This window comes from Poecilia latipinna, unplaced genomic scaffold (genome assembly GCF_001443285.1).
Source record: "Poecilia latipinna isolate Pla-1442-1.1 unplaced genomic scaffold, P_latipinna-1.0 Scaffold1311, whole genome shotgun sequence".
Lineage (NCBI taxonomy): Eukaryota > Metazoa > Chordata > Actinopteri > Cyprinodontiformes > Poeciliidae > Poecilia > Poecilia latipinna.
This window is the reverse complement of record NW_015113927.1, coordinates 162,566-184,370: the sequence shown is the minus strand read 5'-3', so window position 1 is coordinate 184,370 and position 21,805 is coordinate 162,566. Positions and strand designations below refer to the sequence as shown.

General features: G+C 37.7%; 2 protein-coding genes and 1 long non-coding RNA gene across 10 annotated transcripts in view; 1 reads left to right on the top strand and 2 right to left on the bottom strand.

The window, feature by feature from the left end:
• LOC106961546 (uncharacterized) overlaps positions 1-3,773 on the bottom strand; it is an 11,354-nt gene extending 7,581 nt beyond the window's left edge. For 5 of the 6 annotated variants that reach the window (XR_001427792.1, XR_001427791.1, XR_001427795.1 and 2 more), the window contains exons 1-2: positions 1,880-3,773; positions 1,178-1,355 (exon numbers count right to left, since the gene is read on the bottom strand). This is a non-coding gene — a long non-coding RNA (uncharacterized LOC106961546). The remainder of the gene's footprint in view (positions 1-1,177; positions 1,356-1,879) is intronic. The other variant, XR_001427796.1, reaches the window with a different exon arrangement.
• A 972-nt stretch (positions 3,774-4,745) lies between these two features.
• On the bottom strand, positions 4,746-8,484 carry LOC106961547 (tumor necrosis factor receptor superfamily member 14-like). Its single transcript, XM_015055348.1, has 6 exons — positions 8,323-8,484; positions 8,133-8,225; positions 5,958-6,083; positions 5,722-5,880; positions 5,555-5,639; positions 4,746-5,056 (listed from the first exon to the last, which is right to left on the bottom strand). Exons 1-6 carry the CDS (start codon positions 8,345-8,347, stop codon positions 4,894-4,896), a joined length of 651 nt encoding a protein of 216 aa, XP_014910834.1. The 5' UTR covers positions 8,348-8,484; the 3' UTR covers positions 4,746-4,893.
• A 6,569-nt stretch (positions 8,485-15,053) lies between these two features.
• Positions 15,054-21,805, top strand: part of prkcz (protein kinase C, zeta) — a 108,049-nt gene continuing 101,297 nt past the window's right edge. For 2 of the 3 annotated variants that reach the window (XM_015055345.1, XM_015055343.1), the window contains exon 1: positions 15,054-15,342. In XM_015055345.1, the coding sequence (XP_014910831.1) occupies positions 15,266-15,342 (77 nt within the window). In that variant the 5' untranslated portion in view covers positions 15,054-15,265. The remainder of the gene's footprint in view (positions 15,343-21,805) is intronic. The other variant, XM_015055344.1, reaches the window with a different exon arrangement.

The window sequence follows — 21,805 nt, the reverse complement described above, 5'->3', positions numbered from 1 at the left end:
GGAGGTACAGGCCTACAACACCGCGGGGTGCAGCAGGACTCCAAATGGAAAAGAAGGAATCCAGGAATCCAGTTCTTTCTAAGTCCAGGTGAGAAGGTTCGCCATCAAAATCACAGGAGGAATCCAACCTCAGGAACAATCCAGCAAAAAAAAAACCTGACCAATCTCAAAGCGACACGTTAGGGACAATAATATGGTGGCTCTCAGTCCGGACCAGTGTGGCACTTCAACTGAAGGAAGAGTGAAATGAACTTAAACCAGTAGCCGTTAGAGCTAAACTAGTAGCCGTTAGCCGTTAGAGCCAACGAGCTAGCTCCAACGGTGCTCGGCAGAAAAAGCGAAGTCGTCCCTCTTCCCTTTTCACCTCACACCTCTGGCCCAGAAGTCGGATGATAAACAGCCACTATCTGGGAAAGCGTTTGTTTAGAGTTGGATAACCGGTTTAACACAGGAGACTCTCACGCTGCCCAGCTTAACCATTTCCTTCTCATGGCGGATCTCTCTCGCTTACACACACAATGCTGCGGATACGGGGAAGAAAGGCAGGGCTTGCAGCAGCAGTCTGAATTCTGATTGGTTTAAACACACTGGAAACTAAATTTTCTATTGGCTAGGTAGACCACATAGCTTCCCTAACCTCCGTTTCTTAAAGAGGCATCCCCATTNTAAACCCAATTGAGAACATTTGGGGATGGATGGCAAGGGAAGTTTACAAAAATGGACATCAGTTCCAGACAGTGGATGCCCTTTGTGAAGCTCCACACTTGGAGCAACGTTCCCACTAGCCTCCTGGAAACACTGGCATCAAGCATGCCTAAACGATTGTTTGAAGTCATCAACAAGAATGGTGGAGCTACTCATTACTGAGTCTTTTTTTCTGACACTTTGATTTCTGTTTTGGGGTGTTTTTGGGTTTTTTTGAGCTATGGTCTTAAACTTTTGATCAGCTGAAAAAGTCATGTTTGAGTGTAAATGCAGTTTTCAATTAATTCCCTGCTCAAAAGTTTTTGTCTCTTACGCTGATTTCTTCTTTTAACATTGTGAAGCTCTACTTAGAACCTTCTTAAGATCCATCTAATAGTGCAAAATGTAAATTATTGCAATTTTTTTTAACTGGTCTTAAGATTTTGATCAGGAGTGTACAAAGAATTGTTATATTTTACACATTTTACAATACCTTGCTGCATTCTTTAAATGGTAATACTTGCAGTTTCCATCCACTGAAACTGAAAGCACATCTGGGGTACAAGCTTGACACTTGAAGGGATCCTTCCTTAACATTTTATCCAACTCATATATTATGGCTTCCCACTCAAAAATCTTTTCAGGAAGCTGTCAGCCGAGATCTTACCTGTCTGATTTAAAATGAGAGATAAAAAAACAGAAAATAGGACATAGGTGTCCAAATACCAGGCATCAAGAAAAGGTGTCTTTCAAATTTTAGGTGTTTCTCTGGCACAAAACATCTCACTCAATTAATTTTGATGTTACCAGGACTTCGTATGATCTGAATGCTGAATGAATGAGGTGGTACCTCAGCCATTTGATTCAAGTGTGTTTAACCAGTTACACCAAAATGTTGAAGAGCATAACCGTTCAAGAATGGAGTCAGACAGCTCTTCTGGGATATGTACGTCAAAGTACTCACACAGCCAAAGTAGACTGTTATTTAAATTTTGATAATATAGTTTTTTATATTTTGGTTTTGAGTCATTCAAAAAATTGTTATTGAGGATGACCACAGTGACTGCCTGTCCTGGTTTGATCCTCAAACACTCTGATGGACAATCACAAATTCTACCTGGGATCTCCATAGGTACGAATCGTGCTAAAGAGGTTGACATGTTGGATTCATGAATGTAAAGAAAACAAAACTTACGCTTTCTCTTCTTATTGGCCACCCTGACTTAAGGAGATGGCATGGTCAGCAGGTGACATGAATGCAGATGTGGCTAATCTATGGGGGGAGACAGATGATGGAGTGGGAAGAGAGGCAGCTGGAGAGGTGCTTCTGGGTCATTTCTTCTTCTGAAAAGACAGAGGATGGGATAACAGGAGGAGAAACAGGAACAAGATCAAGCACTATCACAGTCTCTTCCTGGTTCTCTGGTGTCATCATTGGATGCTCCTCAGTAAGCATCCCAGGCTGCTCCTCAGCTATGGTCTCTGTCTGTTCAAAGATCAGGTTCTCAGCTCTTTACTTCTCTTCATCTGGCTTGCAACAGCAATAAATAACATAGACAGGAGGAAAGAAATTTGCCTGTACTGATGCAAGTTCGTTTTTGATTCAAGTAAATGACCTAGCTGCAATCAGTGTATTCAGACAGGGTTCATAAACAAAACTTTGAGATCATCACAGCCTAGGGGTACTGATGTTTTGGCAACCCTCCAATTTTACAAAGTGGCAACAACGAGCATGACTATAAACATTATTATGTGATTCTATCATGGCTAATTAAACATATTAAGCACAATTACAGTGTACAGGTACAATTAGCCTCTGACAGGCTATTTTAGCTAGCTTCCAAAGTAAAAGTTACAAACGTGTCTTCAACAATTCGCCTCACAATCCTACTGTCACTAAGTTCTAAAACTACCATCAGTGACTTTATAACGTAACACTTTGGAGGTATTTTTGGTTTTAGATTAAAAAACATTTTGACAGATGCAGGTTTCCACTCACCGGAGTGTGTAAGTGTCGCATAAGATGACGTCAGCTTATTCTTCTTCTTGGGTTTTTGTGGGATCCGTCCTTTTTTTTTATTATTTCAATCAAAAATATTAAAACGTTTGCAGAACAGTTTGGCATGCAATCACAAAAGAAAATACATCTTAATTTTTCTTACATTTATTTGGTGTAAATGATTGATATCATACTCAAATATAGTTGGTAAATTTTAAAAAAGGCTTTTAAATCAAGCTAACAACAATCACAACAAAAACCCTCCGGTTTTATATTTTACTGAGTTATTTTTAAATACTGAATTAAAGTGTTATGACCGATACGTCTGACATGTATTTGTTGTAAATATTCTTAATGTCCTATTCAAACTAGCACATAAATTGTAAATAAAGGTTTTTAAAAAAAAAGCTAAAGAAAAAAAAAAGGTTCTATCAGCGACAAGCAGCTGTGATTACCGATAAGAATGGTTGATAAGAACCTACTGAGCCTGCTATCAGGCAGAGGAGGGACCAACTGAGGCCATTCAATGGGGCTGATAACCATAGTGAGAGAGAAGTGCTGTCAAGCTGAGTCAGAATTTTTTTTTCCAGTGGCCCTAGTCCTCTTCCGTACATTTCACCTTCGCTGTCATAGCCATTAAATTAATTGAATAAAGATAAACGGACACCTCAGCTGGGTACAGACGTCGATTGCCTTTTAATTAATCGTTTTAGGCACCAGCTTATCTAATTTGCTATCTCTATTACTATCATTTTTTATGTATTAAGCAGTTGTCAGCGTCGCTTGCTAACTGCGTTATTTTTGAGGTTACTTCACATTATTTTATTGAAACGTAAGGGCAAAATGGCTGACGAAACTATTACTACTGTTAGTCTCGCAAAATGGCGTAGAACAAAGACCTAGGCCCCTGGAGGCTTTGTTGATTTTTTGTGTGGACTTTGTACGTACTTTCACAGTAATGAATCCACATTTTCTTTGGCTAGTTTCACCAAACATTGTTTTAACACCTAATACTAGAGGTGTGCCGATCATAATCGGCCGTTTTCCGTGAAAAAGTGTATGATCGGTGATCGCCGATCACGGTCTCTTGTTGCCGATCACACAAACCGATCACCTGCATCTCATTTCGCAGCCTGCCTGTACAGCTGGTCTCCTCTTTCCAGCAACAAATCCTATAACGCACTGAGTGAATGGGGAAGTTTGCGTGTTGCGGCGGAAAATTGAAGCACGTCAAAATGCATCAACACGACGAATCTAATGTGGCATAAAAACAATGCCATACCTGACGGAGTCACCCGCTTCGGATGTTATCATTCCATAGAATGGCCATAATCAGTGGTTACGGTAATCCAAATTCACCTGTCCCGCTGTTCCTGTCCATGGCTGCCACAGCAACAAGTCTAACACGGAAACAGAGACTGCCAATGCTGTTGTTGAATAAATTTAATAAACTGTTTATTGTAACTTCTTGTCAAAGTATTATATTTTCATAGTTTGGCATGTCATTATTCTTCTTGTTTTTCCTCTTGTAGCAATAAACGGGGCTTCTCCAGCAGACATGAAATAATTATATCCTGCAATATAATTTTTAAAGTTTTTAAAGTGCTACAGTCAAATACTTTATCTTACTGGTGTGATGTTGCAGAAATATTTAGGGATATGCATAAAAAATATATTTCGTCGTTGATGTTCACAAATATAAAGTCACGAGGCGCCATCTGGTGGACAATGCGCAGTGCATGCAAAATTGTTGTACTGGACAGCTAAAGTTTTTTGTCTCAATTCAAATTCAGAGTAGACGAACTTTTACTTTCATATAAATACATAAACAAACCTTTATGTAACTTTTCAATTAAAATAACTATGTTTATTAATACAAAATACTGGGATGTTAACAGTAACATGTATAAAATGTAAACTAAGTATGTTCAAATTTGAATAAACAATAGATCATACATGGAATAAATCTAAGAGTCTGATGTTTCTCTGAAAACTACTTCATTAAATGTACAATCAATTTACTGAAGTAAGAGTAGCAATAATACTTAAAAGAAAAAAATACAGTGCAGTAAAAATAGTCTTTTTTGTGCCTCTTTTCCCAAAAGGTTATTCAAGTAAATGTAACGATTACTACTTATTTTTGAACATATATAACTACCTTCTTTTAACAGGCAGAAGTTTTAATGGTTAACAAACAGTTAAACTGTTATTCAAATCACTACAAAACCTCTGGAAAGCAGAGGTATTAAGAAGCACACTATTAAGAAGCAAACCACTGGCAGCGACAGAAAATATCTGTGTCTTGATCCATTGCTGCAGACAACATCGGCTGTTAAGCTTCCGTCTTGGACCTTGATTTGGTTTTCAGAGCATCTGTTTGAGAAAAAAAAAAAACATTTTAGTCTTCTATTACCAAATTTACACATACTTGTTCTGCCTTTAATGAACTGGCACTTTTAGAGTAAACGTCCATGTTTTCCATTGTTTGATTTCAATCAGTGTTGCTTGATTCTGGGATCACTGCCTTGCATATTTTAGATGTCTCTGTTCCAGAACACCCGATTCAAATTAATGCATGATTTCCTCTGCATGCAATGCGCTACACCTGAAAGTCAGGTGTGTGGCAGAAGGGAAACGCCTAAAACATGCAGGGCAAACAAAGCTCCGGTTCTAACTGGCAACCCACTGATAACGGGACAAACTCCGACTTCCTGAGCCACCGGTGCCCACGTTATTCCCAATATTCTTACATAAAATTTTAATTGAAATAAAGTTTTAAACCCCATTTTAAGTCGGGATGTTTCAGTTCATTTTGAGGAAGATTGGGGCATGTGGAATGAAATGAAGATCTGAAAGGTCCTGTTATCTTACTTTGTCCACAGAGTGCAGGTCACTCCATCTGGGGAAAAGGAGCCTGGCTGACAAGCTTCACACACTGTATCATGTCTGCTGGTTCCTGTTAAAACACAAACAGTTTAACACAGAAACACACCAACATTCACAAATTGTTTTAAATCCACGAATGAATTCAGACTCACCAGGCTGCTTTATTCTCTCTCCAGGCTTACAGACTGAATGCTTCTCTGCTGTGCTGCATCCTGTACCATCGATTAAACTTTTGCAGAAAAACCCACTTAGAACATCACAAACCGTATCCGATGTTGATGTACACTTCTGCTTCGCGAAGAGACCAAGCTCTAGAAAATAAAAGCACTTGTTAACACCATTTAAATTGTTATCAAATGTCCCGTCTTTTCAGTTTCCCTGATTGCACCTCGGCCACAGGTGGAGCAGGAGAGACACCTCTTCAGTCCGTTTTGTTGGTTCATGTAGGTTCCCGTCTGACAGGGGACGCAGTGTGTTCCTGACTCAGCCGTGCAGTCCCTGCCAACCACGGTTCCTGTAACAGTACAGCAGGATAATTATTTCATTAGAAATAGATCTTCATCAGCTCAGGTACAACAAGGCTTCTTTATAGCTAAGATTCCAAATAAAGTTAAAAAGAGACTGTTTGAAATGGGGTCATACGGAGAACCTGTCCTAGCTAGTCAACACATTTCCTGCAGCAGACAACAGATTAACATCTCTTGGGAAGTCAGCTATTTTTGTCTGAGAAAACATTGTGGATGATTTTATTGTTTATAAGGGTCAAAGAGGAGAAAGAACATTCTTTTCGAAGACCTTGTAGTGCTGCTGCTTTGTTTATTGTGTCTCTTTTCATGGCATGCTGATCAGTTCTGGTGCTTCAAATTTCTTTAAATAGTTTTTTTTTTTTCTTTCCACTGTGTGGATCCTAAGCAGAGGGGGTAGAAATTAATTACTTTTCCTAAGTTAATTGAGTAGCATTTTGGAAAATATTTTCTTCTAAGTAGTTTTACTGCACTACATTTTTTTTTTACTTTCACTTGAGTAATACTCTACCTGCTATGTGTAATTTCACTGAATGAAGAACAAACATGTTTTCTCCAAAACCTCAACAGATACAGACACACAGCTGCAGTTTGTCAAAATGAGAATAATTATTTTACTACAAGCTTTGTTGTTCCGATCTTCATATCTGTCTGAATCTGATGAGACTTTTGAAGGTGAAGATACAGTAACTTATATATTGTTGGTGGTTATATTGATAAAATAATCATTTGGAAAAGGTTTATTTTCTGGTATGATTTCTTGTTTTGTAATATATATTTCAATGTATTTTGTAGTGTATATGTATATATTTTAGTCTTTAAAATACTAACTTTTCCATATAATGTTACGTTGTTTGTCCGCCTGACATAATTTAAAAATATTAAATTCTTTTAATATTTTAAAATAATTTATCCCCAAATTATTAAATTTAAACATCTACTTACATCCCCAACTCAACTTTATGCCAAATATTTTTTTTTAACTCTTGTCATTCCATGGATAATTATTATTTATGTACAAATATATAAGTAGTGCTACTCTTAAATTCAGTTTTGGGTGGGCTACACCTCTGATCTTATGATATAAAGCACGTGTCAAACTCAAGGCCCGTGGGCCAAATCTGGCCCGCCACACAAATGTGGCCCTCTAGATTCCAGACTAAACACCAAGTGTGATTAAATATTATGCTATAAATCAAATTAATGCAGTGTTTATCTGTTACTGCCAAATTATGTTAACCAGTCCCTCCAGTTTCTTGAAAATTATTATGGAAATTCACGATAATTCGTGAATTTTTGCGCTAAAACATAATTGGGACATTATTGCAGATTTTTCTCAAAAATTGTCAAAAAAAAACTTTCTTACTTGTACTAAACAGCTGCCTCAGTTTTAGTAGATGCCAGATCTATACAGTGAATAATAAAAAATTGCATTTACCATCAAAAATAAGTGCAAATATTTCCAAATTAGTACGACAAACACTTTGATTTTTATTTGCAAACATCACAAAAAAGTATCACAAAATAGTAGAGGGACTGAAAAATTGTTCAATAATATTTTATTTTAAGGATTCATTGATATTTTAACAGTTTGTTTACATCCATCCATCCATCCATTTTCTGAACACCCTTGTCCCTCAGTGGGGTCGGGAGGGTTGCTGCTGCCTCTCCAGCTAACGTTCCGGGCGAGAGGCGGGGTCACCCTGGACAGGTCGCCAGTCCGTCGCAGGGCAACATTCTGGTACAGCTGGCCCTTTAAGAGCATCCATGATCTCATGATCTTGATTTGGCCCAAAACCAAAACGAGTTCGACACCCCTGGTATAAAGCATTGCGTGTTTTAAAATGCTGACGTTATTTTTATTTCGAATGTCTCATCCTATCGCGTTAACATTGACGCTCTGTCCTAGTTTTTCTTGCTTAAGTTTGCCAAGGCAACGTTCAACATACAATGCTGAGCGTTTTGTTCAACGGAAATATGTAAACCACACAAAATGGCTCCAGTTTCGGTTTGCCTTTTGTTTGCTTTTTGTTCTCTACCTTCTTGGCACATCGGGCAACACTGTCCGTCGCTGGTTGGGTATTCTTTTTCTCGACAGGCTGATGAAACTGGTTCAAACAAGGCAACACCGACTATAAAAGAATGTCGCAGGGGAAAGAAAGATTGCATTGAGTGACTTCTTCATCGTCAGATCCGTTCAAATGTCTAATCGGACACAATCAGACTCACCTAACATGACCAAAATGGAAATCATGTTACATCATGCACCGCTGATTTATATGTTTCTGGTGAAATTTCTTGGCGTTCTCTTTGAGTTGGTTTTAGAAATCCGACATAAAACTAACCCGTCAAACCTAGGAAAAGAAAAACAGCTAGTTGCCAGATTTGTCTGGAAAACCTCCATACTGGCCACATTACTGACATGTGGCCAGTTTTCTATTTGACCCCTTTCCTTTTCTTGTTTCCATCTTCACATCTGCTTCCATCCAACAAAGTTTTATTGAAAGTCTAAGATGAAGACGTTGATCCAAATGGAACATTTATCAGATTATAAAACCATCCAAAAATAGAAATTCATGAAAATATATAGAACAGTTCACTAAATGCCACACAACCACATGAGCAGCATTATCTCTGAGTTTAGCTTGTTTGCTATCTTAATAGGTTTTTATCAGAGATGTGACAGTTTATGGTTTGAGATTTGGTTCTGAGTTAACATCTACTTACATCCCCACACCTACCCTTCTGCTTCCTGAGTGAAACACATTTCTTTTTGTTTTCTTCACTTTATTGCCAACCAAAATTAGGCAGTTTACACAAACACTTTAATCTTCAGGATGTGAGTGTGGTGGTTACACATTATTATTCATATATAATCCAAAATTTTCCATTTGCCATCACACACAGGGTGCAGCAAGACAGGTAACCCAAACCAAGAGATTGGAAAATAACAGAAAGGTCTGGGCATACAGTTGTGGTTGAGCAGTTTGATTGTACATACATGCTTGATTTTTTCCTTCTTTCTTTCTTTCTTTCTTTCTTTCTTTCTTTCTTTCTTTCTTTCTTTCTTTCTTTCTTTCTTTCTTTTTCTTTCTTTCTTTCTTTCTTTCTTTCTTTCTTTCTTTCTTTCTTTCTTTCTTTCTTTCTTTCTTTTTTGGCATTCAGTGATCCAAATTTGGTGGTTGGGCTTCATCCAGCTGCCATTGGAATGTACATGAACAAAGGACATGTATCAGAGTCCTTTGTTCATAAGTACAATGTGGAGAGAACACATCAAATGGCAGGATCAAATGGAATGCTAAGAATGGTCCCAAACATTTTGTATCTGAGGATAATGCCAGTACACGTGGGTCTGATCACATTTATCAGGAGAGAACATTTCTACACGCAGCAGAAACTATGCACTGCATGCTTTGACTTGACAGGCTGCTCTCCTTTAATCACATGCTGCAGCTCTAAAACCTAGTGAGAGTGTTACATGTTTGCTGTTATGCTGCTTCTCCTCAGCCGTTGTAGATGACATTCAGTACCCTGCATACACTCGACGAGATACAAAAGAGCAAACCCACAACACAAATAAGAGAACACTTTTATTTATCATTTACCAATGCAACCCGGTGGCTTGAGACAGATGTGCTACAAGTTGTGAATGCCACAGTGGCATCTGTGACCTATAACAGAACAGTCCAAGGGTGATGTTTGTTCAGAGGAGCGTGAGACAAGCTGAGACAAAGTGAACATTCCTCAAACAAGATAAGAGCACGTTGAACAAATTCTGGAAATCAGTGCAATAAATGGTTTATTGGTCGGCAAGGCAAAACAGTCGCAGCTGAAGAGTTAAGACGTGTGAGGTCACACCCTGAACAGACAAATTACAGAGAACACACGGTCCCTGCCAATCTTAGCAGATCTGGGAAGAATACGGAAGCCTGCATACTGACTGCAATCATCTCTGTTGGATCAACCAGTAAACATCTTCACCTGTTACATAAGACAAGTCATGGAAAGAGGAAGAGTTGACAGGATTTTGTGACCTTAAAGTCGCATTTATAGAATGTAATTTTTATAAAGAATATGTTTTTTTTTTTTTTACTTATTAACAGCTGATATGTTATGAGACAGCCTGTGAAAAGATTGATGCCCACTACCTCCTCCCTGAGCTACTATTGCTGTCTGGAAAAATGCAGCACGTCTGACCAAAAACAACCAATCACAGCCAGGAGGAGGGTCTTAGTGCTGTCAGTCAATCTCCTGTATGCAATGCTAAATGTGCTAATGGTGGAGAAACAACTTACCGTCAGGGCAGCCATAAAATTTCTTTACTCTTAAAAAAACAACAAAAAAAAAGTTATACAAGCAAATTTATATGGAGTTTTGTCATTTTACAGAAAAGGGCAACATATTTATTTTTCAGTCCAGATACATCTGTATTTATTTCTAAGATTGACTAAGTACAAAGATACTTATCTGTCTGTTTCTAAGCCTTTCTGATTGTGAATATCCTGAAAAGAAATTTAGCTTTGAAATATATTTATGTTTTCCTTCTCGGTCTCTGTGATAACCGTGTTATCATCAGGATATGGGCCCTATCTGTTATATGGGTCAAAAGCATAAACACACAGAATGATGACTTCAACCAAAGCGTTTCCCTGCAACACAATGTAGACAGCAAGGGGTAATTTCATCCCTCCTTACTTTTAAAAGTCAAAAATTGATATTTAAAGTTATTTCAAATGAATAACCTTTTATCAAAAATGTGAATTTACAATCTATATTAGAGTAGGAGAATTTAAATAAATACATCCTTACTGTTATTCATAGCATCAGTAGTAAAGAAAAAAATAAATGCTCTCCGTTGTGAATTAGAAAACAAACAAGGTCTTGTCCTGGTTAGAAATGAAAAAAAATAAAAATAAAAATAGAGCCCAAATAGCAGCTTTGTCGTTTTTCCATCCTAAGTGTTCCTCAGAGTCTATCAGGACAGTGAGGTCTGCAACTCTGCATTGCTGATTCCTGTGATTGCTTCCCGTTCCTTAATGGCCAGACATATAAACTCTGTAATCTGTTGTCAAAGACCCATGCAGTAAACAAACATATGTCGCATCAGCGCTGACATCTGACTAAGAAAAGGATGTAGAAAGACGGTTGAAAACGCAGAACGCTCCGAAGGGGGAGATGCTTAAATGGCAACCCAGCAGTGACGTTGTAAAGAAAAAAAAAAGAAAAGAAAAGAAAGCAAACAGGGTGCGGCAGAAAGGATATTTAATCATGAGAATTATGAGTTTCCTTGGAACATAGTGCTATTTTATAGCTCAATCAAGTGACTATGTTACCTTCAATTCAGTGCTTCATTTGTGAATAAAACTGGAACGCAAATAGCGGTATGACACAAAGGGTTAACTGAGACCAACACGGATATTGGAAAGTAAACGCAACACACGTAGGCGCTCAAGTGTGAAAATACCAATTCATACTAATATGTTACTTTGAAAGGCTTTATGTGTCATTTATAGGTGTGTTAAGTGCGTCGAAGGCGTCTTACCTATCTATTTCCGCACTGTGACGAGCTCTTTAGAAGTTGTTGGAGCTATTTTTTCTTTTTTTCTTTATCCATTTGAATTTTGTTACTTTATTTTTAAATTTCTTTTCTTTGTATTATTTACAGAGTTTATTTGTTAGTCCATGGGCCAGAGGCCAAAATTTGACATTTTTGTCCATCAGAGTGGCAAAGTCTATCAATATTTTTTGAAAAGATACATGTCTCTAGTTAACATTTTGGTATGATAGCCCTTCCAAAATGGTAGCTGAGTCATAGTTATTAGCTCATGAAGTAAACAACCCCGGTGGAAAAATTCTGTATTTTGAGACTGGTGCATCTCTGGTTTAGGGTCATGGTATGGGCATTTGTCAAAGGTCTATAATGCAATATTTGGTATCATCTTATAGGAGACACTCTTGGCTTTCATTTGAATCAGGTTTTGGGTCTCTCTAACCAACACAGAGGTCATCAGAGGTTGTTAAACCAAAAATAATACACATTTTTCCACACCTTTTGACCAAACTAGATACATTTCTTTCATCCCAGTGGTATCCAGGGACATCAGGGACACAAGAGTTAATGACTAAAATACTCAACAGACTCTAAGGAGTCATAAAATGTATGATATGCCTACACTGTCTCGCTATGGGAGGCGATTATGAGCTGTAATTTGAAGTTACAGACTTGGGCTATAACCTTAACTGGTGTGTATGTTGGGGGTTTGGTGGGGGTTTGTTTAGCATGTCACTTTTGTCTAGTTTGTTAGTTATAAAAAAGTTAATCAGTAATAGTAGAAATGTACACTTACATAGACTTTAGGATGCTGTATTAACCTATTTATCAGATTTTGTGAGTTTTTCCATCATGGGCTACACAATAGTAGCCCATGATGGCCACATAGAGACATAGCAGAATGAGGGAGGATACCACCCTCATTAAATGACAAATTCTGAGGTAAAAATATAAAAAAAGATTATTTTCAGATGCTTAACCTACTATTGACAGCATAATTCAGATTATTGTATTGCATTTCTGCCAACAGATAAGCTGAGCTATAATCCACATCCAGCATTCTTACGTAGGTATAAAGTAATATCAGTATGCTTATTATAATAAGTCTTGCCATCACCTTTTAGTTTTTGAACAACTTTCATTCCACCAATGATCCATGCAGACTATTATTCAACATCAACTGATTCTTCCGACTCTCTTGCAAGAGGACACTTGTTAGAGTTATTATGAACATGAGAAAAGGCCATTGGTCTAGTGGATGACCAAAGACTTCTTAAATCTGAAGGTCTCTTCTTTGTTAAACTATTATGATACACTCAAAAATATTTCAATCTGTCTTCTTTCCTTTTATTAGATAGCTAAAACAGTGGCGTAAAAGAGTTACCCCACTATTTTTGAAGCTTAGGAATGTTTTTATTGTGTCATGGAATGTGGTTGTTAGTAATTATTTTTCTAAATGACCTGTTCTGAACTTTTTATAAGCTTCCTATCCAGCATGATGAGCTTACAGCAAATCACTGACTGTTTAGTTATACAATGAATCCGGTGGAAAGACCGACTATGTCTGACTGAGGCTGACTTAGAGGGTTTACCCAGCTTTTCTCCATAAGTTCTACAAAGGAATATCTGTCCATCTCTAGCCTAGACTTCTGTAGGCTATAATGTCTCACACTTTCTGTGGGCTCATTGTCTGTCATGTTCCTAAAGGTGTCTGCTGGTGACGGACTGCTGCTTTCCCATCATCATGTGAATGACTGAATGTTGTGGGAAGCATGACTCTGGACTTGATAAAGTGCTTTACAAGTACAAGTGCCAGTAGCTGTCCTTGTATAGCACCCCATTATACAAGTACAGGTCATAATGTTAGGTGGAAAAAATGTAGCAATAGTTTCCCTTAGAACTGAGTCTCTCAGGGTCTACTGCCCTGCATGTTTTACGCGTTTCCCTTCTGCCACACACCTGACTTTCAGGTGTAGCGCATTGCATGCAGAGGAAATCATGCATTAATTTGAATCGGGTGTTCTGGAACAGAGACATCTAAAATATGCAAGGCAGTGATCCCAGAATCAAGCAACACTGATTGAAATCAAACAATGCAAAACATGGACGTTTACTCTAAAAGTGCCAGTTCATTAAAGGCAGAACAAGTATGTGTAAATTTGGTAATAGAAGACTAAAATGTTTTTCTTTTTTTTCTCAAACAGATGCTCTGAAAACCAAATCATGGTCCAAGTCGGAAGCTTAACAGCCGATGTTGTCTGCAGCAATGGATCAAAACACAGATATTTTCTGTCGCTGCCAGTGGTTTGCTTCTTAATAGTGTGCTTCTTAATACCTCTGCTTTCCAGAGGTTTTGTAGTGATTTGAATAACAGTTTAACTGTTTGTTAACCATTAAAACTTCTGCCTGTTAAAAGAAGGTAGTTATATATGTTCAAAAATAAGTAGTAATCGTTACATTTACTTGAATAACCTTTTGGGAAAAGAGGCACAAAAAAGACTATTTTTACTGCACTGTATTTTTTTCTTTTAAGTATTATTGCTACTCTTACTTCAGTAAATTGATTGTACATTTAATGAAGTAGTTTTCAGAGAAACATCAGACTCTTAGATTTATTCCATGTATGATCTATTGTTTATTCAAATTTGAACATACTTAGTTTACATTTTATACATGGTTACTGTTAACATCTCTGTATTTTGTATTAATAAACATGGTTATTTTAATTGAAAAGTTACATAAAGGTTTGTTTATGTATTTATATGAAAGTAAAAGTTCGTCTACTCTGAATTTGAATTGAGACAAAAAAAACTTTAGCTGTCCAGTACAACAATTTTGCATGCACTGCGCATTGTCCACCAGATGGCGCCTCGTGACTTTATATTTGTGAACATCAACGATGAAATATATTTTTTATGCATATCCCTAAATATTTCTGCAACATCACACCAGTAAGATAAAGTATTTGACTGTAGCACTTTAAAAACTTTAAAAATTATATTGCAGGATATAATTATTTCATGTCTGCTGGAGAAACCCCGTTTATTGCTACAAGAGGAATAAAATGGAGAAAAATTACATGTCAAACCATAAAAATATAATACTTTGACAAGACATTACAATAAACAGTTTATTAAATTTATTCAACAACAGCATTGGCAGTCTCTGTTTCCGTGTTAGACTTGTTGCTGTGGCAGCCATGGACAGGAACAGCGGGACAGGTGAATTTGGATTACCGTAACCATAGTGAGAGGGAAGAAGTGCTGTCAAGCTGAGTCAGACGGTGTTTAAACTGCAAAGAAGGTTTGCTTTCAAAATAAAAGTGTTATCATATCACTGCCATAAATATAAACAGCATTAGTCCTATTTTGAAAATCTAATACGGAAATAACAACGCTAATTAAGTTCCTTTGACTAAAAACTCCGTCATCGAAGCCTTAATGATTCTGAAACAACAGAAAACTTTAAAGTAGCTTTACTAGTTTAATTCAGTCTAAGCATCACCTCCAGCCTCGGTATGTAAAACCTTCTATTCTGAAGTGAGAAGAAGTTCGGGACAGCAAAGTTTGGACGTGTCCTGTTAACGTTGGTCTGCTTGGAAGTTAAACCAAACTCTTAACGATGCATATGCTGGCGTCAAACGGATCCATCATGGACCTGAACTCCGAGTGGGTGAAAGTTAAAGCTCACTACCGTGGGTGAGTGATTCTCCGTGGGATGCACCCGGAAAGCTGTCATTATTTATCCGAGCCGAGGTGGCGGGGGGAAGCATCGAGATTGTGTTATGGGTCAAACTGTACCCTCGTCATCTTTGGCTCGCGCTCAGAGCTTCCGCCGCACACCTTACCGGCGGGACTCTCTCAGCTGTACGGAGGAAAACTAGTTCCAGCTTGGAGAATGGTTGCACAAATGTCTGAAACTCGCAATTCTTTGTTTAGCACGTATGTCAGAAGGTAATTGTGTCGTATTTGTTTTCTTGAGGTGCGCTCACGGCCCATTATGCCAAGGCTTTTTGATCTAAACCATAAAGGTCAGATGAAGTTGAGTGTGACGCAATTTTGTAATCAGAAAAAGTTCAACACAAGGCAAAGAAATATTCTCCTGCATCGGTGTTCATTTCGGCTGATGGAAGAGGGTCTTCTCATACAGCTGAGGCCAAAATGATTCCTACCCCCAACACAGCTATAGATTCAAAATTATTTTTAATTCAGTCAAGAAGATTGCTTTTGATAGAAAATGACCCATGGAAACTGCCTGAAGATGAGACAATTTACAGGAGATGTCATTGTTTATTTACATAAAAAAGGCATGTCAAAATCTATTCATACCCCTTCTCAATAACCAAAAGAAAACTCTTTTACTAACTTGAGATCAATGCAACATAATTGCTGACGGTTTGCATGGTTCCACATCTTCTTTTTTCATTGCCGTTCATCTTTAGGGAGAGTTTGCACCTAAAGCCTCCTGGGCATAACCCTAATCTTTAGCTTCCTCAAATTCAAAAATACTTTATTGATCTCTAAAAGAAATTACTTCTTTTTTTTTTTTTTACTACAGATTTTGTATCAGATTTAAGTCAGTACTCTGGCTGGGCCATGCCAAAACATTATTATTTAATATAGTTATTCCAGGCAACATTCAACAAATAATCTTTTGATGAATGACTTGTAATAGTTCTCTTCTTCTGTCTATTACTGTATGCATTTTTTTCTCCTCTAGAAACAGTGACAGGTGGTAGTCTACCTTTAAATTAAAAATACATTCATCTTCTATTCTTTTTCCTGAAGGTAATTCCTGAAAACTGAGCTCTAAATCATTTCCAGGCATGGATGGATGTCACTCGGTGTTAAAGCGCTTTAGTATCACTTCAGTACAGTAGATTTTGGGAATACATGTTGCCTGAAAACACAAACTGACAACCTGGTTTATTTCCTCTTGAATTCTCCTCATCTTCTGGTAAATCACAACTAGCCATCATAAACTCAACTTCCCCTGAACAGGAAAAAAGGAATGATATTGTGGATAGGCTCATGTCACCATATTCAATCCTTCAACCACAATAAACACTAGTAGATAAAAAGTTGTTGGCGCTCTGAATATACCACTGAACAGGTTCTGAGCTGATAGATATGGGCTGTAAAAGCATCTCATAATGTGGAGATGCTTCATTTGTGCATGTTACACATCTACCTGCTGTATTCACATGTAAATGAAAGCACTCTTTAGCTCTGCAAATGTTATTAAAGGGCGTTAAACCGATCAGTCTCGGAGGGGCTCTGTTCTCTTGGATTCTGAACCTGATCTACCAGAATGGAGAGCTGCTTATTGTTGTTCAGGATGCAGAAGTCTTAATGAAGAAAACACACAAGAGGTCCCACCAGCATGTGTCCCTGTGGACCAGTGTGTGCGTGTGTGTGTACTGTTTGACACTTGACAACGTGGTTTCTTTAAACCACATGTTGTAAAAGAAACTCGGTATTTTTTCTGTTCTTAGAAGTCAGTCAATTTTCTTCCTGTGGTCCCTCTGCTTCAAGGTTCGAACTCCAACAACTCATCCTCATCACATCCCCGTCACACCTACACATCTGCCTGCAGTGCGGTTAGTTAGAAAGCTAAATGCCGAAACATTGACCTCTCATTAGATGTCTGAGACAAATGGTAGAAATGAAAATGCGCAAAAGTTTCAGATCATTAAGAAGTGAGCACAAGCTTTTGCAAAGCTTGGGTTTTGTTGTTGAACATGTATTTTGGTGTTGAGCATTTTTAAAAAGGAAGATTGCCTTTTATATTAAAACAAGATTGTTAGTTTTGCACATAACGTTTGAGTTCTAAAAAAAAAAATCTCTTTCTAACATCTTGTAGAACTAATGCTCTGTTGAACTACAGCAGTCTGCTTCATCTGCACATTTAATTAGTTTTATTTACACTGAACTGATTTCAGACTGTAGTTTGTTGGCCAAAGTTGGTATACATTTTTATTTATCTGTTTCATATTTTCTTTGATGCACTAAACATATTGTGTGATTTTTGTTAGTATGTGAATATATTTTTTTACTCTAGTGACTGTTTATACAGGAAAGAAAGCAAAAAAAGAACCCCTCTGTTTCGAAGGTACATATTTGGCCAAATCGAAGTAAAGAAGAAACAGAAAATATGGAATATCATCTGTGATATTGAGATATTTAAAAATACATATTGTGTTATAATTCTTTGCCAATATCGACCACCGTTGGTCTAAATGTGCCTGCATAATTCAATTCAACTCAATTAGGTTTATTTGATAGGGACTAATGCACATTAACATTGACAAACTGAATAACACAGCCTTATCATGCTTGTATCATGGTGCTTGTGTGCTAATTTGCAGCATTTGTCCCTAGATGGGCTTTTCTGAACAATATATCTGAAAGTTATTAGGAAGTCAAATGGTATTTGCATTTTAAAATGATAAAGCATGGTGTTGACAACATATGCAAAATCATAAATATAAAGCAAGAAAATGTAAAAAAAGAAACATTTAAATATGGTTACATTTCTGTTTTTGATGTAGCCAGAGTTTAGTTTGTTTATTGAACATACTGAAACTGTATTTCCTTTATATTGGGAGATTGGCTGATAGATGTGAAACCAATCTTATCCTCCAATTTTTATCTACGTGCTAAAGGTCTGAAAATCAGCCACTTTTTAAAAGAGATCAGTGATTGGCCAGAAAATTGCAATGTGTGCACCTTTAATTCCAGTATCATTAAACTATTGATGTAAACATCATTAATCACACTGATGAGGCTGGCTGAGTCTTTAGACCTAAATCAAGTTTTCCAGAATAAATGACTGTTTTGTGATTCTGATTATTGTAGTGCCGTTTACTGTGACATTTATTTTAAAGGGACAGTATTATGTGTTTTCCAACTACATGGAAGCACATTCAAGTAACTGTTGCCCTTAATTGTCAGTTGCACAGGAGCGCCACAGGGCACTGTACTCTCACCGTTCCCTTTCACTCTCTGCACTTCAGACTTCCAGCACAAGTCCGACTTCTGTCATTTACAGAAATACTCAGATGACACTTCAGTTGTTGTCTATTTCTGAGATGGACAAGAGGCTCATGGACTGATTAATGTCATGGTCTGGGAACAATCCTCAATTTGAACGACATACAAAAAAAAAGATTGGGGCAAAGAGTCTAAGGACTTGTTTGCTTTTTGTCTTTTTACATACGAATTTCGATGAATCAATCATTCAAATATTAATATAAAATCAGATGAGATACTTTATTCATCCCCCAAGGGGACAGGGGATCATTTGGTTTGTCCCAGCATAGTACATGTGCATGCCTAAGTTTTTATCAGGTTACATGTTTCCAAATATTGCATGTTCTTCAAAGAACTGCATGGTACTGTTCGATATGTAGCTTATGTTTTATTAATGTTTACTTTTTCAGTTTCTTCTCTAAAATTGAGTTTAACAGCAACACTCCTTTTATGTACCTTGTAAATAGTGCAAAAGGAAAAAAATGAACAAATAAAAGCAACACCGTGGTATAGTTGCTGTTGTGCTGCCATTGTATGATTTTTCAACTGACTCAGTAAAGCCTCTTGAATGCTCCACCCAGAGTTGGGGTCTTACATCTTTATTTTGTGGGTCAGAAGCTGGAAGGTTTGTGAATCACTGTTATGGAGGACGTCTGGGTAAAGAGGACTTCAAGGCCTCCTCAGAATGTACTTTCTTTAAATGCTGTCGTGTTTGTGATTTAGACGTAATCTCCACCTGACGGTGCAGCCTGGAATGTTTGTGTTACTCGAAGGACATGTTCCCAGAAACGTCCAGCAGTTTCTGCTTTTAAAGTAGCACCTAATGCATACTTATAGTAAATTCAGTCACAACTCAGCTGATCAGACCTGTGTGTGTGTGTCGTCGTATAAACTACTGGAGGACCACTTTCACAATATTTACCAACAAAGAGAAGTGATTTGTGGAAAGTGACCTTTTCCTCACTTCTTTTGCAGTTCTACTGCACTCTACTAGTGAGGTTTAGAGGTATAATGTGAATAAAGTTTTGATTTGATAGGGTTAGGGATAGACTAGTAATTTGTGAGGGTTATAGGAAATGCCTGGATTAGGCATAAATACAGTTACTAAAATAAATAGAGGTCAATATAAAGTCCACAGTTTGTATAGAAGTACAAGTCTGTGTGTGTGTGTGTGCGCGTGTGTGTGTGTGTGTGTAGGGGCTGTAGGTGATGTCGCCCAATAATGCTGAAGTTAATTCCATCGGTTTCCTATAATCCTCCTTTTTGATTCATGCTGAACACACTGACCCCTTCCTTTGTGACTCATGTCCAGATGAATCTCATCTTGGCCAAACAGAGTATTAGCCACATTGTTCCACTTCCTGGATTATTCTCTCTGCGTAAAGTTTTCCTAGAATTTACCGTTTTCTGCAGAGAATATTGCTGTAAAAACTAGAAGAGCACATATTTAGTGAAAAGCAGTATTTGTCGCACATTAGGCTAACATTGACTTTGGGAGCTTGTGAGTAGAAAACATGGATGAAGTTATGAGTCTGACGAGATGCTTACTGTCTGCTTCAGCTGTTAGCACAGAAGTAGCGAGAGAAGCAGAATGAGTCACAGGGCTGTTTTTAGTTAACATAGTGGGACTGTTCTTATTTATTACTAAACACCTTTAGCTAAATACTTGTTCACATGCAGAGTTCGTGATGTGCTGACATGATGAGCCTCCATAGCTGATCATCCAGGATCTGAGTTGTGCTATTCCTCACTACAAAACTCTAGAAATGACTTCATTGGGAAAAATATGTTGCTAGTCACTTAAACCTACAGGTTAAATTACATTAGCATACATTAAAGGATCCAGTGAAGCTAACTAGCTGGAAGTTGCCTCCTGTGGAAGGACAGTTGGTTGTTTCCACTGTGGTCACATGCTTGCTGAGGAGGAAGGCTAGCTCAGTGACTCAATGAAACTGGATTATTACTGAGTGGAATTAAATTAAATGTGGTTTAGGTGCTGACTTGGACCAAAAGCTTCCTGGTTACTGGTCATGGAGCGGGAAGTGATCTGTGTTATCAGGCTTCAGGCTACGCAGGCGTTGTATCTACCTATGCTGCCCTCTGCTGTGGGTGTGTCATCTTAATTACCTCAGATTGTGGGATAAAGGTAAAGATTTGAATATATATTTAACCCCAATTACATGAACATTAATAACTAAACTGGACTTCTGATCATTTTATTGTATTTATTGTTGATCTTAACATTTTATTTTGCAGCTGTTGTGAATTAGCCATAAAATTCAGATTATCTCCATCTGTCCTTATCAAATAAACATTGAATAAAAAGTAAGTTTGTGTGAAGGTTACCCTTAAAAGAGGGAGAGTTTAATGTTCTTGTTGTTATATAATTATTAAACATTAAACCCCAGAAAACCCTAATGTTGAAGGACTGGAACTTCCAGTCCCTTGTTGTCCTGTAGATGGACATAAACATGAAACGCATTCATATTCTACATGCCGGGTCTGGGTGGTTAGAATAAAAAAAAGTGGGATTTGAGAGAAAAAAAAATCAAACAGATTTGATAGAGTCCCATCAATGCTGGCAGAAAGTAGGAAGACTATGTATTTTTCCTTTAATACGGAAAGTTTACTTCTCTAGAAATATCTCCAGGCTTCAGTTACTGTTGCTGTTGGTCTTCATCAAGACAACATTTTAAAAACACGTAGACAAGTCTGTCTGCTGCAGTGTGGAACACGAACCCTGAAGAATGCAACTATGGGGCTGCTTCAAGATGGGGGGCAGCGAATGGGGTGGGGTGTGGGGTGTTTACCCTGAAAAGCTTTGGCTTCCAGCAGCAGCACAAGTGTGATGGATGAGCATCTGAAGCAGAGGCAGAGAAGGGATGACAGAAAAGAGAGAAACTCTAGACTCTAGGAAGTTTGACAAGTTGTATCTGTCTGAAGAAACTGTTAAACTGTTACTGCTCAGACTTCGTATTAGGGGTGTCCAGGTGTGATATTGATATTGCAGCCTAGACTACTGGCTGTTACCAATACTGCTCTGGTCCAGTATCTGTACTAGGGCTGTGTAATAATATTGATTTTGCGATATATATCGATATTTTCTTTCCTAGAAAAAAAAATCGACATT